Genomic DNA, 17,932 nt, shown 5'->3' on the forward strand with positions numbered 1-17,932 from the left:
TGTCTGTGTGTGTACACACACATTCTGACCAGTCTGCCCACTCCAAACGGAGTACTCCCACCACTTTAGTGGTATAGACATGACATTTGTCTCTCTGGTGATGGGGTTCTGTACTGTTCATTCTCTATTTTTAAAGAGATATGGTATCTCCTCAACAAGGCTAACGGTTGAGCACTTAAGCTTCTTTACGGGGCCAGCGGCAACACAGTGCCTGGGACATACTGGTGGAAATGGTAATGGCAAGTAACCAGCAGGGCATGCTGGTCTGGATGGAAATTCTCACGCAGCATTATAAACGAGTGGCTGACACCATTACTTAGCTTTGCCATATTCTCGAAGCACTTCTCATACCTGCAGCAGAGCCTTCTAGCAGACACCTCCCTTGGACACACTAGACGCGTTTTGGAGCACTCTGTACCCCCAGGGTCTAGCCAAAGGGGTATCAACTACAGAGGTGTATGGGCCATGACGCCAATCAGTCTTGGCTGCTGGGCCTCACCTGGGCCTTGTGCTGGGCTGCAGCCATCTGGTCACAGGCCACGTTCTATTTTTCTTAAAGAGCCTCCCCGACATGGTATTCTCTCCAAGCCTCACCATACCAGCGACCACTCCCGCCAACACCCCTCCGGGCACCCCCCCACCCTCCCGCCCCCAGGCCTGTGGGTGGGGCATCAAGCCCCCTGGGGCCCAGGAAATCACCTGTTGAGAGAGAGTGCTGGAAACTTCAAGAGCAAATATCCCTGCAGACTGTGTACAAAGCCGCCCGCCCCTGCCCAGAAACATCTGCCTTCCGCCATTAGCGATGCGGTAGGTTCTTCCTGCGCCGAGCCTGAAATGTTGTGCTTTGTTTATTATAAGACTTCCTGTTACCCTCAGAATTGAGGGTATTTAATCCCAACATTGACATTGCTGTATTTAATCCCCACAATGGCCTGTGTGCCTCACGTGGCTGTGATGCAGAGCTCCGTAAACTGCAAACTGCGCATGTCACGCAGCTGGGAGGGGCGGACGCGACTCCCACCAGTGGGCGTGGCCCTGGACGCCAAAGTGGGTGAGGATTCGCTGGGGCTAAGAACGCATAGGTGCCAGCTCTCGGTTTACTACTCAGAGCTGCGCCTCAGCCATCTGACTGCAAATGGGCATAATTATTTTACCGACTTGGTATCGTACTGTGAAAGCTATCTAAAATAATGCACATGAAACACTTAGCAGAGTGCTTGGCTTACGAATGTTAGTAGCTATCATTACAATAACCCTGTGGTCATCATGATCGTTTCCTCCTCCGGTTTGGGGTAACTTCATATATTTACATATTTCACTGCGCTAACATCTTCATTCCGAATGAGAACTAACTCTCTACATGTAAGATTTTTCTTCTCAAAAACAAAAACCACATCCCATTCCCCTCTACCCCGCACCAACCAGTACAAATTCTCCCTGATCTGACCTTCTATCAACAGAGGTCAAGGCATTTTGAATACTCATTCTCCTGGTATTATGGAAGAAGAATATTTACCTCTTAAACAGTTGTCCTCATATACTGTGCTGCTGTTGTAACCCTCTCTCTTTTTCCTTGTCAGACTCACCATAAAACTAGTCCTACAGGCCTGTACAGGGAGAGAATAAAGTAAGGGCACAAAGACAGCTGGTTACTGGGAGGCTGGATCTCACTAACTTTGCAGGTGAAGCTCCACGGAGGAGAAGCTTCTTAAGACCACGACATTCACAGTAAATTTCCAAGGAGAAAAGGTGAGCAGGAGGGAGGTCTTTCGAGTGTTTTAAGCTCACGATTTGCTTGCTTACTTTAGACAGAGTCCACTAAAGTGTGACCTTTGTTATTTTCACTCTACTGCATGCTGATCAGACCCTAAGTCTAAGTCAGTGACTCTGTTCTGCAAACACAGGATTTCTTGTCCTGAATCAGCTCCACGTACATCTGAAAGTGAGGACATGACTGTATTAAAAAGAAAAGACAGTGGAGATTCTCTTCAAGCCTGTACTCAAAGGCAGTTGACATTATGGTGCGCTCAAACCAACCCCCTCCTCACTGACCACGACGGGGACCTCTGCCCCAAGCACGTAGGCCCCAACTGCACTCTGTGAGCTCCTTCCCTCTCTGGGATTCTGCCCAGAATATTGGCAGGTGCCCTTTGTTTCCCTGCTACCCAGACTCAACCTTGAGTAACCCTTATCCTCAGTGGTCATGCTCCTGAGGCTGGCAGGCCATTAAGCAAACAAGAGCACAGCTAACCTCACCCTCTTTTCTTGCCAGACAGATTTCAGAATTTGTGGGGAAGGCATTCACGGTTTCAATACATAACATTATCACAATCCTCTCACACAGAGCAATACCCCATTCTCAGGAGACACTCTCTTTCAGAGCCTCAGGCCCCTTTCAACAATCACTTATCCACAGTTATTTATGAGCGATAAGTGTGTCTAGTTGCTGAGGCAATGGTGGGAAACAAGGGAGACACGGTCCTGCTCCTTGGGCACTTATGGCCTGGTGGAGAGTACCTACTTGTGCAGGGAAACAGGCCCTTACAGTACATGAAATCATGATCATGAAAGAAAAGGGATATTCAGGGGTCCTGGAGAAGCCACTGACTCAGACTAGGGGAGTTGCGTGAGACTTGGCTGACAAAGAGTGAGTAGGAGTTTTCCAGGGGAAGGAGGTAGAGGGAATGGAACAGGGGAGAACATTCCAGCAAAGTCAAAGTTCCTGAAACATGAGTGTGCACCCTGAGTTTGAGGAATTGAAAGATTACCAAGAGAAGAGGGAAGTGTAGAAAAAGGGGTGTGGTGGCACCTGAGGGATAAGTGGGACAGGCCAGGGCTCGCTGGCCTTGGAGGCTACATTAAGGAGTTTGAGTTTTCTCCTAAGGGCAATAGGGGACCATCAAAGGATTTTAAAGAGATGTGCCAATCCGATTTGCATTTCATAAACTTCACTCTTGGCTACAGATCACAGAACTACTGAGCAGGGACAAGGATCAGTTGGAGGTTGCTGCAGTAACCCAGAAGAGCTCTGATGTGGGTCTGGACAAGGTGGTGGGCATGAGGACACTAGGTGGTGGATGCACCTGAGGGACATTGGTGACAAGCTAGCTGGATATGGAGGAGAGTGACAAGTGCCTTAGAAAACCCAAATGGGAAACACAGGAACTGAGGAGAGCTTTGTGGGTCAAAGGAATGAGTCCAGAGTGGAGCATGTTGAGTTGGAGGTATCCAGTATAGGGTACATGGGTTAACAAAATGAAATTTAACAATATGCTACTTTGTTTCTGGGTTGTTGTTGTTGTTTTTTTTTTTTTTCAATATATACCAAGTTATTTATTATCATGGGTTTTTATACCCCCTTTTGAAAGATGAGTAAATCCTTAACAACATTAAAACACATTGTGAGAACTTTTTCTATTGTTCTCACAGAGATACACTTTCTTTTTAATATAACCTCTCCAATAAAGCCTCCTACAGCATCAGATGGTATGTCCGCTTGGTCAAATGTATTGTCGTGGAGTCAATATTTGGTCAATCGTGTTGAAAAGCAGGTTTCACTATTCTTAGACAAAGCTCCAGTTTCACAGCAAACTTCCAAAAGTCTCCCACAAGATACATTAAGGATGCCAAACAAAAGCAAATTTTTCAAGAACAGCCAGTATAAAGCAGAGGGAGGGAAAAAAACCCTCAATAGCCTGATTAAGAAATGAACAAAGGAAACGAATATAGTCCCAGAAAAACAAACAAACAAAAAAACTAACAAAAAGAAATGGCCCTAAGACTTCCAGAGTTCACTCAAGATAAGAGAAATGCAAACTGCAACTATTGTGAAACACTGTTTTCCACCATAAGATGAACAAAGATGGAATTTGGTAATGCTCTGCATTGGTAAGGAGGGAGGCAAAGACAGCCTCTATAGGGTGTGTAAATTGGTATAATTTCCATGGAGGGCAATTTAATAATGGCCCCAAATTTAATACATGTATAACATTTTTTTCAGCAAATCCATTTCAAGAAATGAGTTTATATTATATGAAGTGGTTTAATTTCACAATTAGTCACTGAAACATGGCAATAACCTGATCATCAATAAGAAACTGGTCGGTATAATATGTTACAACCATAGAACAGAACACTATATGCAGCCATCAAAAAGGACGGAGGAAAGGGGAAACAACCCAGATGTCCATTGACAGAAGAACAGATAAAAATGGTATAGACATACAATGAAATATTATTCAGCCATTAAAAGGAAATGACATTCTGATATAGGCTATAACATGGATGAACCTCTAGGACATTATGCTAACTGAAATAAGCTAGACACAAAAGAACAAATATTTTATGATTCTACCTGTAGGAGGTAGCTAGAAGAGCCAAACTAGAAGAGTCACATTCACAAACATAGAAAATAGAATGGTGGTCACCCGGGGCTACAGGGTGTGGGGAGCTGTTGTTTAATGGAGACAGAGTTTCAGTTTGGGATAATAAAAAAGTTCTGGAGATGGATGATAGTGACAATTACACAATATGAAAAGTACTTAAAGCCACTGAACTGTATGCTTTAAAATAGTAAATTTCATGTTGTATATATTTTACCACACTTAAAAAAAGAAAAAAAAAATGAAGAATTGCTTTATGAACTGAAAAGGAATAATCTCCAAAGCATATCATGAAGTGAAAATGAAAGATCCAGAATTAGCGTGTAGATGATGTCATCACTCATATGACAAACAGGGAGAGGATAGAAGAAAATATATTATCTTACACAGGTCTAGACTTCCTCTGAAGCACATGGAAGAACCAGGTAATACTGGCTGCTTCCGGGGAACTGGGTGATGTGGAAGTGTTAGGGGGATGGAAGACAGGAGGCAACTTTTCAGTAGATGCTATTTTCTATGCTCTGATTTCACAGCACATAAATAAGGTACATATTTTTAAAAATTAAAACAATTTTTAAAAATTAACACACTTATATATATATATTTTTTAAAGATTTTATTTATTTATTTGACAGACAGAGATCACAAGTAGGCAGAGAGGCAGGCAGAGAGAGGAGGAAGCAGGCTCCCTACTGAGCAGAGAACCCGATGTGGGGCTCGGTCCCAAGACCCTGAGATCATGACCTGAGCTGAAGGCAGAGGCTTAACCCTCTGAGCCACCCAGGCGCTCCAACACACTTATATTTTTAAAAATAGAGTTTTTGGTGCTTTCCTACAAACTGCCATCTTGCCCATGATGAAAACCCATGTTTGAAATAATCAGTTTTTTAAACTAGATTTTTAGTAAACTAGCCCTTTTGTTCAATTGGCAAATTAAGCTTTCAGAAACACTAATCTTTAATATGAAACTACTTGAATAAAAATATCAATGATGGATGTTGTTTTCCATCATCTCTCTAATTCATATTCATTTAGCTACTTGGGCTAAATCTTTCTCTCCCTCTCATAAGCAGTTTTCATAAATTGGATCCCAGTGAAAATTCCAGAAGCCCCTTTCCCAAAGAAATAACCAAGCAAGGACACTGGAAAACACTGTCCCTGCCTTCCTTCCAGTCCATTCCCGCAGCTCCTGTCCTGCCCTGGTGTCTTCCGTTCAGCTGCTGGGGACTTCTGCTGTGTCCTTCCTTTCCTAAACCTATCTCGTCATAACTAGAATAATGTGGCTGCAATTAAATTTTGCAGGTATAATACTCATCAAATCTTGATAATAATGTCTCCTGTTGCCTTTAATAGAGGCCATAGGACTCCTATACTTCTGATTAGAGTTCTAGTAAAAAAAAAAAATATATATACAGTTTTTACAGGAATTGTATCATTGGTCAACATTCTTGGGAACTTCTTTCATTTTTCTCATTTTTAATAGGGAAAGAATCTTAAGTCATTTTCTAAAGGATTTTACCCTTCTTTTCTTTTCTAAAAAAAAAAAAAAAAAAAAAAAAAAGGCAGTTTCTCCCTGCTAGTGGCATTCAAATTTTTCTTATCCTCAGTACCTTAGTGTATGGCTTACAGTGTGGCTTTAAAGACCGGCCAATTTGAAATTAAAATTTTTACATCTGTTATTTATTGTGGGGGGGAGGGACTTATTTATACTTTGGATCATTAAAATACCAAACTTTTCCAAATCCAGGGCTTTTAGCTCCTAATTGGTGAACATATAATTGCATAACCAAATTCTTACTGGCCAAATCATGTCTTTTAGGGGGAAAAAAGTGCCTAATTCAGTGGTTGACAGCTCAAGTTGGCTGAACGCAAACACTGCAGGAACAATGATTTGTTTGGGCAGATTCCCAGAGCTGACAGTGATTAATATATTTAACTTTAGAAGCGCTTACACTTTTCTCCAGAGAATATCTTCCCGCAGTCAGAGGAACTGTTGATTTTCTCCTTATTCCAGCCATCTTCCATCCCATTAAAACTGTGGTTATCTTAAAAGTAGTGTGCTTCCTAGCTTTCAAGTCATGTATGTATTTAAGAGCTAGTTGGGGGGTGCCTGGGTGGCTTAGTAGGTTAAGCCTCTGCCTTCGGCTCAGGTCATGATCCCAGGGTCCTAGGATCGAGCCCTGCATCGGGTTCTCTGCAGAGTGGGGAGCCTGCTTCCTTCTCTCTCTCTGCCTGCCTCTCTGTCTACTTGTGATCTCTGTCAAATAAATAAATAAAATCTTTTTTATGTATTTATGTTGAAAAACAAAAATAAAACTGGGGGCATCACGTTACCTGATTTCAAGCTTTACTACAAAGCTGTGATCACCAAGACAGCATGGTACTGGCATAAAAACAGACACATAGACCAGTGGAACAGAGTAGATAGCCCAGATATGGACCCTCAACTCTATGGTCAAATAATCTTCGACAAAACAGGAAAAAATATACAGTGGAAAAAAGATAGTCTCTTCAATAAATGGTGCTAGGAAAACTGGACAGCTATATGTAGAAGAATGAAACTCGACCATTCTCTTATACCGTACACAAAGATAAACTCAAAATGGATAAAAGACCTCAACGTGAGACAGGAATCCATCAGAATCCTAGAGGAGAATATAGGCAGTAACCTCTTCGATATCAGCCACAGCAACTTCTTTCAAGATATGTTTCCAAAGGCAAAGGAAACAAAAGCGAAAATGAACTTTTGGGACTTCATCAAAATCCAAAGCTTCTGCACAGCAAAGGAAACAGTCAACAAAACAAAGAGGCAACCCACGGAATGGGAGAAGATATTTGCAAATGACAGTAGACAAAAGGTTGATATCCAGGATCTATAAAGAACTCCTCAAACTCAACACACACAAAACAGACAATCATATAAAAAAATGGGCAGAAGATATGAGCAGACACTTCTCCAATGAAGACATACAAATGGCTATCAGACACATGAAAAAATGTTCATCATCATTAGCCATCAGGGAGATTCAAATTAAAACCACATTGAGATACCACCTTACACCACTTAGAATGGCCAAAATTAGCAAGACAGGAAACAACATGTGTTGGAGGGGATGTGGAGAAAGGGGAAACCTCTTACACTGTTGGTGGGAATGCAAGTTGGTGCAGCCACTTTGGAGAACAGTGTGGAGATTCCTCAAGAAATTAAAAATAGAGCTTCCCTATGACCCTGCAATTGCACTACTGGGTATTTACCCCAAAGATACAGATGTAGTGAAAAGAAGGGCCATCTGTACCCCAATGTTTATAGCAGCAATGGCCACGGTCGCCAAACTGTGGAAAGAACGAAGATGCCCTTCAACAGACGAGTGGAAAAGGAAGATGTGGTCCATATACACTATGGAGTATTATGCCTCCATCAGAAAGGATGAATACCCAACTTCTGTAGCAACATGGACGGGACTGGAAGAGATTATGCTGAGTGAAATAAGTCAAGCAGAGAGAGTCAATTATCATATGGTTTCACTTATTTGTGGAGCATAACAAATAGCATGGAGGACAAGGGGAGTTAGAGAGGAGAAGGGAGTTGAGGGAAATTGGAAGGGGAGGTGAACCATGAGAGACTATGGACTCTGAAAAACCATCTGAGGGTTTTGAAGGGGCGGGAGGTGGGAGGTTGGGGGAACCAGGTGGCGGGTATTGGAGAGGGCACGGATTGCCTGGAGCACTGGGTGTGGTGCAAAAACAATGAATACGCTGAAAATAAATTTAAAAAAATTAAAAATAAATAAATAAATAAATAAAAATAAAATAGAAATTAAAATACCAAAATTTAAAATTTTCCAAAGTTCCATGTTATGCTTTATATTTTACATTATTTGTAAATGTGTCTATATTGACACTCTTACATATTCTACACTAAATGGTAATTATGCTTCACTTTGTATTGCTGCAACTAGTCGCACAGGGACATCTTATGTTCCCAGTCAAAAGAAGTGACAGGCATTTGGGTTGAGGATGCATCCTGAGATATTCTACTTGAGATGTGCATAATAACAACAAAAACAGCCTCAAAGGACTGTGACATTTAATGGCACTATGGCTGCTGAGTGGTCTGATGGCTTCTCGAGGCTGAGATCTCACAGCCAAGACATTAGAAGCCAGGAGGATCTGAAGACAATTCTATTTTTACAAAACCAGGAATTGAAAGAATGAATTAAGAAAAGCTAGTAACTTTTCACCTCTAAAACTTTTCCTGGGAAGATTTTCCCAACCTTGTGCGTGAAAACAGGTTGGTAACGTTAATCGTTGACCATTACAGTCCCATAGGGTCCCTGGAAAACTTATGGATGGAAGGCAAAAGGATTGATCATTGACAAGCATTTGGGATTCTTAGAAAAGGCACTTTCTTTCATTTCAGGCTGCCTTTTAGAAAGAGCAGAATTCCAGACAGCGAAGAGCCTTAGAAATGATCTAATCAAGTCCCTCCTCTTGCAAATAACAAAATGTCACCTCTGGGAATTTGGCTTGCTAAACATTTCTTAATTGGTATTAGACACAAGACTTAAATGCATGTCTCCCAACCCTCTTCTAATGCTCTTAGCTCTTACATCTTGGCCGTCCAAATAAAATTCTTGTTGTACTAATCTTCATGCCACAAACACTTTGTGCAATAAAAATACATCTCACTTGTTTGGAATTTGGCATATATTTTCCTTAGCGATAGATATACAATGAATGTGTCCCTGAGCCAACCCCAAACACCGAATGCACTCACCTGAAGAAGTGGTGTACTTAACAAACAAACAACACCACCTGGGAATCTAACACCAAACTGAATTTATTTTTCTACCTTGAAACACGAAGAACAATGGCATTGACACTCCCTGCTGGGGACCCTTCCAGCTCGGAAATCCTGGCTGATCATCAGGAAGGGAGGGTGAGGAGTAGGGAGACTGGAGCTTCTGGAGGATAACCCCAGGGGGCATTTCTGTACCCTGAGCTGGCTTCCCAGTTGCCATGTTTGTTTTCTTCCCAGTCTTGGGATAATGGACACTTGCCACTGCCCTATCTTCTGTCACCATCTAGGATTCTGGACGAATGTTTTTCTCCTCTCTGCCCTGCTGTTGCCCTCAACACAGTCTCATAGTTATAAGTCATTGCCAACATATCTTTCTGTCCTTAAAAATGTATGTAAACTCTGGCAGTCTTTTCATGGCTTGCCAAGAATTTACAACTACTATCCATGGGGGAAAAGATTGAAATGGTCTCTCTTCTACTCCTTCAACCTAGCCCCTTCTTTTATTTCCTTCAAATGGTGATGCATTTCCTCCAGGATTATAAAGCTTAAAATCCTATGGCTAGATTCACCCTGGCGTAAACACATTCAAAGATAGGATTTCTTGAAGATCCTTACCGGATTGAAGCAATACTCTGAAAAGCAGGAAAGGACCTGGGCTTAGGGGGGTTGGGGTGATGAGAACTTAAAGCATGGGCAAAGCCACGGAGGAAGGAGGATGTAGTTCTCTGGCCCCCAAGCTCCACCTGGAGCAGTCATTCCTAGGGCTTCCATATGTCCAGGAGCACACACAACAAACTTTCAATGTTTTCATGCCTGTTTACCCAGAACTCTAGCATCAGCTACTTGAGGAGAAAGCTCATGACACATCTTCTTATGCCCTGTCAGCGCCGGATCAGATAGTTTCTGATTGATAAATACTTGTTGACTGCCTGGGAACTTTCCAGACACTTCAAGCTCGTGATTTTCTTCAGTAACACAGGGGAATGAAAGGTATTTCACTGTACCAAAATCTGAGGAAGTCTAAACAGCCATGGACGGTAGTTTTTCCTCACTCTTTACACATATGTCTTTGGCTCTTTTCTCCTAATTTGAGGGGAGTGCCTCTGAGGCAAGTTTTTAATGAAAAGGTGTTAAAGAAACAGCTGTGGAACAGGCCAACCCGCCTCCTGACCCTGTGTCAGCCAATTCGCACAACTGACCGCTTAGACCAAAGTCTGGCTCATATCACAAGGAGAAATACATAGTTTTGCCCTTCAGGGACTTATACAAACTTTCAAAGCTGACTTTTCAAATTCCAGGCCCTGGCATCGATCCCGTTGCTAATTAAGTATGCATCGCTCTGAGAAATAGGCACTCTTTTTTTGGCTGGGTAACAATAGCTATTCCACACAAGAACCTGTTTCTGAAACCACCCATCATGGAATGGAAAGCTACTGGATCACAGCCAAAGGGCACATTTCAAAAGCTTCTGGTATTTCTTAAAAACGCTCCACCAAGTATATTGGATGCATATTCGTCAGTAGGGAAATTTCAGAATATAGTCTGGGGCCCCACACTTGATGTAAATAGGATGGTCCCCAAAGGGGAACAAGTCAGGGGGGTGCCAGGAAGACATAAATAACAACTCTACAGTTCCAGATGGTGAGGGGTAGCTTTCATGGGACTAATAGAAACAGATTGCTAAAACAATGGACAGAGTTTCAGTTCAGCTTACAAAAAAGGGTTGAGCAGTGTCCTATTAAAACTGCTTTAGCAAATCACAAGATATTGGGGCGCCTGGGTGGCTCATTCGTTAAGCGTCTGCCCTTCCGCTCAGGTTATGGTCCTAGGGTCCTGGGATCGAGCCCTGCATCGGGCTCCCTGTTCAGTGGGAAGCCTGCTTCTCCCTCTCCCACTCCCTCTGCTTATATTCCCTCTCTCACTGTCTCTCTGTCAAATAAATAAAATATTTAAATAAAATAAAGTGTTTTAAAAAAATCACAAGATATTGCATGAAGAAAAGTGGACAGGTATGTTTCACCTTTTCTGAAGACAGGATATGAAGTAATGAAGGAAGTCAAAGAAATAAAAGTACTTTGAGACTCTGATGATTGGTTATTTACATAAACTTTTATTGCAGAAGACTCTGGAATCTTCTTTGGCCATCTTGATTCCTACCTGATTCCTACCTTTACAAAGCAGTGTCTGTGCTTTGAGCAAGGCACTGGCCACAAGACTTCTAGGCTTCCCTCTTGTCCCTGTTATTCTATGACCACAGCATTTTAATAATTTGAGTCTTGGCAACACACTCCAATTGTATGTAACCTTGTTAGCTGCTCAGTGCCTCAGAGAAAACTTTCAAATTCTTCTGGTTACTGTTCAGTCTGAAGTACTACGCTGAACATCTTGTTAGAAATAAGCTGGAAAATGCCATTCTGATAGGTCTCCCTAGCTTACCTCCATGGCTGTGACATATGACAGCTTCACTATCCTCTTAGTATTTTGAGTTCATTTTTCCTAGATTCATCACACTACACAGGGAGTGCATAGGACACAAATCGTATGCACTCCACAGCTCCAAAAAGGCAGAGAGATAGGTTAGACCTGGCTGGCAATGGGATCAATCATCCGTTTCGTCTGCCCTTGTCAAAACTTGACAAGGCTTGAAGTTGGCCCTCCAGAGGTGAGAGTGAAAATAAAGTACGAAGCAAGCTAAATATAGAATTATGCTCTGAATCTTTTTTTTCTTTATACATCCAGGGGAATATACTGATAGAAAAAAATTGCCACTACTTGCTCCAACATTTATTTGTGCCAAGAGAGAATACGAACAGGAATAAAACAGGTGAAATAGACCATGTCTTCAGAATCATAGATCAGGTTCACTTTTCTTATCCTTTATTATGGACTGAATTGAGTTCCCTCTAAATTCGTATGTTGATGTTCTAACCCTACAGTGCCTCAGAATGTGACTGTATGTGGAGATAGGGCCTTGAAAGAGCCAATTAATGTAAAATGAGGTCAAATGAGTGGACGCTAGTCCAACAAGACAGGTATCATAAGAAGAGATTAGGACAGACAGACAGACACACAGAGGAAGACCAGGTGAGGATACAGCAAAAGATAGCCCCATACAAGCTAAAGAGGGGGTATCAGAAGAAAACAACCCTGCTGACACCTGGACCTCAGACTTGAAGTCCCCAGAACTGTGAGACAGTAAATGTCTGGTTTTTTTCATCAGTCACTCTGTGGTACTTTGTTGTAGCAATCGTAGCAAACTAATACACCTCGGCCTCCTCACTACCACTTGCGAACACTGGTTCCTTCTTTTATCAACTTCATTTCACTGTTTTTTCCCCCGGCTCACATTTTTTTTTTTTTTTTTTTTGCTCCACCGAGCATGTCTTCCTTGCTTCTGCCCTGCCTCTGTCTGTACTTGTCTTTTATTTTTTGTTGTTGTTTCTTTAAAAAGATTTATCTGTTTATTTGAAAGAGAGAGAGAGAAGGAGCAGGGGAAGGGGTGGAAGAAGAGGGAGAAGCAGACTCCCCACTGAGCAGGGAGCCTAATGTGCTGCTTGATCCTAGGACCCTGGGATCATGACCTGATCCCAAGGCAGAGGCTTAACTGACTGAGCCAACCAGGCTCCCCTGTACTTGTCTTTTAAAAGAAGGTTTCTCCCCTTTTGCCCAAACATGTGGAACCTTGGAAGGTGAGACAGAGAGAAGGCATCTTGCACCTAGCACCCGCAGATCTGGCTTTGATTCTCAAAGCTCACGGGTGCATCTGGTTTGTATGGGTATAGTGCACAAAATCACTTGACATTATCGGAGGTGCCCCTCCCTCTCTGGTGACTCTGACCATGTCACTCAACTTCTCTGAGCTTCTATGTTTTCATATGTTAAAAAATATAGTGATTGGGAATTATTGCATGGTGGTTGTGAGGTTCAATTAAGATAAAGCATTGGAGGGCACCTGGGGGGCTCAGTGGGTTAAAGCCTCTGCCTTCGGCTCGGGTGATGATCCCAGAGTCCTGGGATCGAGCCCCGAATCGGGCTCTCTGCTCCGTGGGGAGCCTGCTTCCTCCTCTCTCTCTACCTGCCTCTCTGCCTACTTGTGATCTCTGTCAAATAAATAAAAATCTTTAAAAAAAAAAGATAAAACATTGGAAAATATTTTATATACTAATCGCTGGGGCTCAGTTTTTCTATTTGTAAAATAGGTACTATCTATCAGTTTGTAGAATAGTATCATGAAAAAAATAAAAAAAAAGATTAGAATTTCTGTGACGCTCGCATTTTACAGGATTAATTCTACTCTATATTTCATTGGCCTAATAAAGCTTACTTTTGCTTCTCTAGCCACTTAATATTTATGAAGAATATTGTATTTGATATTAAAAGATAGGTTCTAAAGACAGAAAAGACCTGCTTCTTGCCTTCATGGATCTTGTAATCTAATTAGAAAACTATTTTTTTGCAGTAAAAAACACTTATAAGATCAGTTCACAGTGGTTTTCAGGGCTGTGACCAGGTCAAATCAGGTTCATACCCGAACTTTCTAGGACAACTTCCCAGATAGCAATTTCCAGCTATCATGTACTAACGTCACTGCCAGCAGAAGCTAACAAACCTGATTAAAAAGATTTAAAACTAAGAAAAGTAGGGACACCTGGGTGGCTCAGTCAGTTAAGTCACTATCTTTGGCTCTGGTCATGATCCCAGCATCCTGCGATCAAGTCCCACATCAGGCTTCTTGCTCAACGGGGAACCTGCTTCTCCCTCTACCTGTTCTGCCTGCTCTGACTGCTGCTCCCCCTGCTTGGACTCTCTCTCTCTCTCTGACAAATAAATAAATAAAACCTTTAACAAAAAATTATAAAATAAGAAAGATAATAAAAACCTGAGTGCTAAGTAGTGTATTTGCTTTAAACAAATCTAATTCTATAATATTTGTAAAATAGAATGCTTTAATATATAAGTATCTCTAATATTCTTAAAACTTGATTTGAATAATCAAATTCTTGGGTCTTTCATTAGCTCCTCAGGAACCCCTTAAAAAAGATAGTTGACAATAATTGATAATAGCAATGTTCCAGTAGGAAGAACATACACTCTTCAGAAGTGCAACTGATATTTTTTTTTTTAGGATTTTATTTACTTGACAGATCACAAGTAGGCAGAGAGGCAGGCAGAGGGGGAAGAAGGAAGCAGGCTCCCTGCTGAGCAGAGAGCTTGGATGTGGGGCGATCTCAGATCCCAGGATCCTGAGATCATAACCTGAGCCGAAGGCAGAGGCTTTACCCACTGAGCGACCCAGGTGCCCCCGCAATTGATATTTGACTTTAGAAATATCTGACTTGGAAAACATCTCAGCCAAAAAGAAAACTACATAATTATTTTTAGAAATTTACACTCACTACTAAGAATGATCAAAATACGGTAATTTGGTAGGAACGCAAGGATAAAGGATTTAATGCAGCATGTCATAGCAATCACATTTGGATTTAGATTCTGACTTACCACTTACTAACTGTAAGAACTGTAAATTACTGTAAACAAATTACTGTACTTTTCTAGTCTCACTTTCCTCATAGTTTATTTTTTTTTTAAGGATTTTATTTATTTATTTGACAGACACAGATCACAAGTAGGCAGAGAGGCAGACAGAGAGAGGAGGAAGTAGGCTCCCCGCTGAGCAGATAGCCTGATGCGGGGCTCAATCCCAGGACCCTGAGATCATGACCTGAGCCGAAGGCAGAGGCTTTAACCCACTGAGCCTTCCAGGCGCCCCTCACCTTCCTCATAGTTTAAACTGGTCCATGAATAATGCCTACCTTGGAAGGGCAAAGGTGACGGCACAAATGAAGTACACTGCACAACTGTGATCAGGGAATCTTCCTAGTCAGCAGCAGGGGATTTCTAAATAAGAATGTATCACAGTGGATTATAATTGCTTCCTAGCCTTTCCCTCTCTCTAAACTGTATATTTTTCTAATTCAACTTTGTATGTCCCTCTCACCACTTAATCCCAAGTCTGGCTCTGAACACAGCACGTAGCAAAGCTTAATAAACATTTGATAAAATAAATACATGAATAAATTGCACATAGACAATTTTAAATTGGAGGCAGAGAGGTGCACCTGTGTGGCTTAGTCACTTAAATGACCCATTCCTGGGGCTCCTGGGTGGCTCAGTGGGTTAAACCTCTGCCTTCATGATCTCAGGGTCATGATCTCAGGGTCCTGGAATCGAGCCCCGCATCAGGCTCTCTGCTCAGCGGGGAGCCTGCTTCCCTCTTTCTCTCTGCCTGCCTCTCTGCCTACTTGTGATCTCTCTCTGTCAAATAAATAAATAAAATCTTTTAAAAAATGAATAAATAAAACGACCCATTCCTGATTTCGGCTCAGGTCAGGATCTTAGGGTCCTGAGATGGAGCCCCAGGTGGGACTCCGCCCTGAGCATGAAGCCTGCTTAAGATTCTCTCCCTCCTACTCCCTCTATCCCTCTGCCCCTCCACCCTGGGTGCGCGCGCGCGCGCACGCACACACACACACACACACACACACACACACACACTCTCTCTCTGTCTCTCTCTCTCTCAAAAACAAACAAACAAACAAACAAGAACAAATAAAATAAATTGGAGACAGAGAAAGAAATAAACCAGTGTGTGAAACACCGCTAAGAACTGTTAACAGATCAGTTAATAAACACAATTAAATCTGAAGAACTAAAAACACCAAAAGATAGCTTTAGCTATTATATGATAAATGGGAAGGGGGGAGGGGTAAAATACTACTGTAGCTGCCAATCACTACTCTAGAAAAGATAATTCAAATTCCTCTCTAATATTTTCTTCGGCAGTGCACAGCTGAAATAATCTTTGCGATAATAGGCCAGAATTATCTGGCACATTTACATGTAAGAAAATACCCGGTGGAAAAAAATAACATTCTCTCCCTTGCTTTGTGAAATTTGTGTCTTTGTAAAACATTTTAAGATGTAATTATCTGAATGTTTTACACTGCCTGCTACCTACTGTATGTGCTTTTATTTTGCAAAGATTTTGGTTAATATGTTGGAAGGTTGAAGGCCAATTCATTTGCATAGATGCAAACCAGGTTCTGTATTTTTTTAATGATGAGAATTAAGGACTATCCCTCAGCAGATGCTCTATGGAAAACGAGGAAACAGAATATTTTATTGTTATTACTTTTAGAAAGAAGTATCTTCTAACTTTTTCATGTCTTTCACCAGACCATAATCCAGTATTTCTAAAGCAAAGTTGAGGGTATTAAGCAGATGGCAGCCCGATTCTCTCACCAAAGGACAAGTGTCGGCCAATACACTAGAGTTAACGATCCGGTGAGACAAGAACTGGCTCATCTTGGGGAAAAGCTCCCAAAGATTTTGCGTCCCCCTCTCCCGCGCCCCTCCGTCGCCCCGAAACCCAGGCACGCCGCGACTCGGCCCCGCCCCCGCTGCCATGGCAACGCGGCCGCGCGGGCTCTCAAGCTTTGTGCTCCGGCCGTCGCGGGGGGGTGGGAGGGACAGCTCTGAGAGCTCGCCCCCCGCACCTGCTGGGTCGCGGCAACTTTCCAAACCTACACTCTCCAACAGCTCTGCCGGATCTCTTACGCAGAACCGCTAATACCCGCCTTCTCTCACGCTTGTTTCCGAAAAAATGTTCCACGGGCGGAGGATGCCGGCCACCTGCTGCTTGGTGGTCCCTCCTCCAAACGTGAGGGAGAGGTGACAACCGGCAAAGATAACCCACTTACCTTCCTCAGCATTCCTCCGCGCCGGCAGGGGGGATCCCTGGATGGATCCGACCATCCCGCGCCGAGCTCAAACGAAGTGTGAAAGAAGTGTCGGAAAAGCAGCGGGCAAACTTTGTCCCGGGCGAGCGCCGCCCCCCAGGCCCCTGAGCGCTCCTCATTTGCACCACAAAGGGCGGGGACACACGGCCCCGAGGTCGGGAGACCGTTAATCCGGCCGGGGGTGGCCTTCCGGGCGGGAGTTCAGATGGGCTCTGAGGGGCTGCTGAGATGCCACATCTCCCTGGCGAGGACCAAGTCCACCTCGGGGGCGAGTTGGGCTTCCCAGGCCCCCGGCTGCGCTATTGTGTGCTGGTCCCCGAAGACCGGGGCAGAAGGTGGGCGCGGCCGGCTGGAGCCCGTTTCGGGCTGCCCAGGTTGAATTTCCTCGCAGGGCTTTTCTCCCGCGCTTCCTCCCCGCCCCTCGCTGTTGCATATTCATAAGAGGGCGGAGTCGCTCTCCGTCTCATTTGAATCCTCAGGGTTGAGGAAGCTGAGGGAAGTGTAAAGATTTGATTTGGAAGGAAAGACTGCGAGAAGAGTGTGGGGAAATAAGTGCCAACATAAATATATGAGCAAACATAGGATTCCTATTTCACCAGTCGCACGCGCGTGTACACACATACACACACACCCCATTTCTCAAAACCTGAACTGAGCAAAGGAAATTTCAAGGAGATCCTGACTAAATTTCTTGGTCCTAATTATAGTATTAGGCTAATCGAGGAATTTTCCCTTTTTTTTTTTTTTTTTGCCAAGAGTTTTTTTAAATCGATGATTTGAACGGTGTGTTCCTCGTACCAAAGAGAGCCGTTGGAAATGTGTATATACAGACCTCACTAGTTGCATCAGGTCTATTGAACTCCATCACAATTGATTAGCACAGCACCATTCCCCAAAACCCAGATTTTCGGATTTAGGTTGCCAGTGGGACCCCATTTTCAGAAAGCAAA

At 42.9% G+C, this 17,932-nt stretch overlaps 1 protein-coding gene across 2 annotated transcripts in view; it reads right to left on the reverse strand.

Annotated features, from left to right (window-relative positions):
- Positions 1-16,978, reverse strand: part of SPATA13 (spermatogenesis associated 13) — a 345,487-nt gene extending 328,509 nt beyond the window's left edge. For both annotated transcript variants that reach the window (XM_032838274.1, XM_032838280.1), the window contains exon 1: positions 16,944-16,978. In XM_032838274.1, coding sequence (XP_032694165.1) covers positions 16,944-16,955 — 12 coding nt within the window. In that variant the 5' untranslated portion in view covers positions 16,956-16,978. The remainder of the gene's footprint in view (positions 1-16,943) is intronic.
- Positions 16,979-17,932: the final 954 nt, after the last annotated feature.

The sequence above is a fragment of the Lontra canadensis genome, unplaced genomic scaffold (assembly GCF_010015895.1).
Source record: "Lontra canadensis isolate GAN:19392208 unplaced genomic scaffold, GSC_riverotter_1.0 scaffold103, whole genome shotgun sequence".
Lineage (NCBI taxonomy): Eukaryota > Metazoa > Chordata > Mammalia > Carnivora > Mustelidae > Lontra > Lontra canadensis.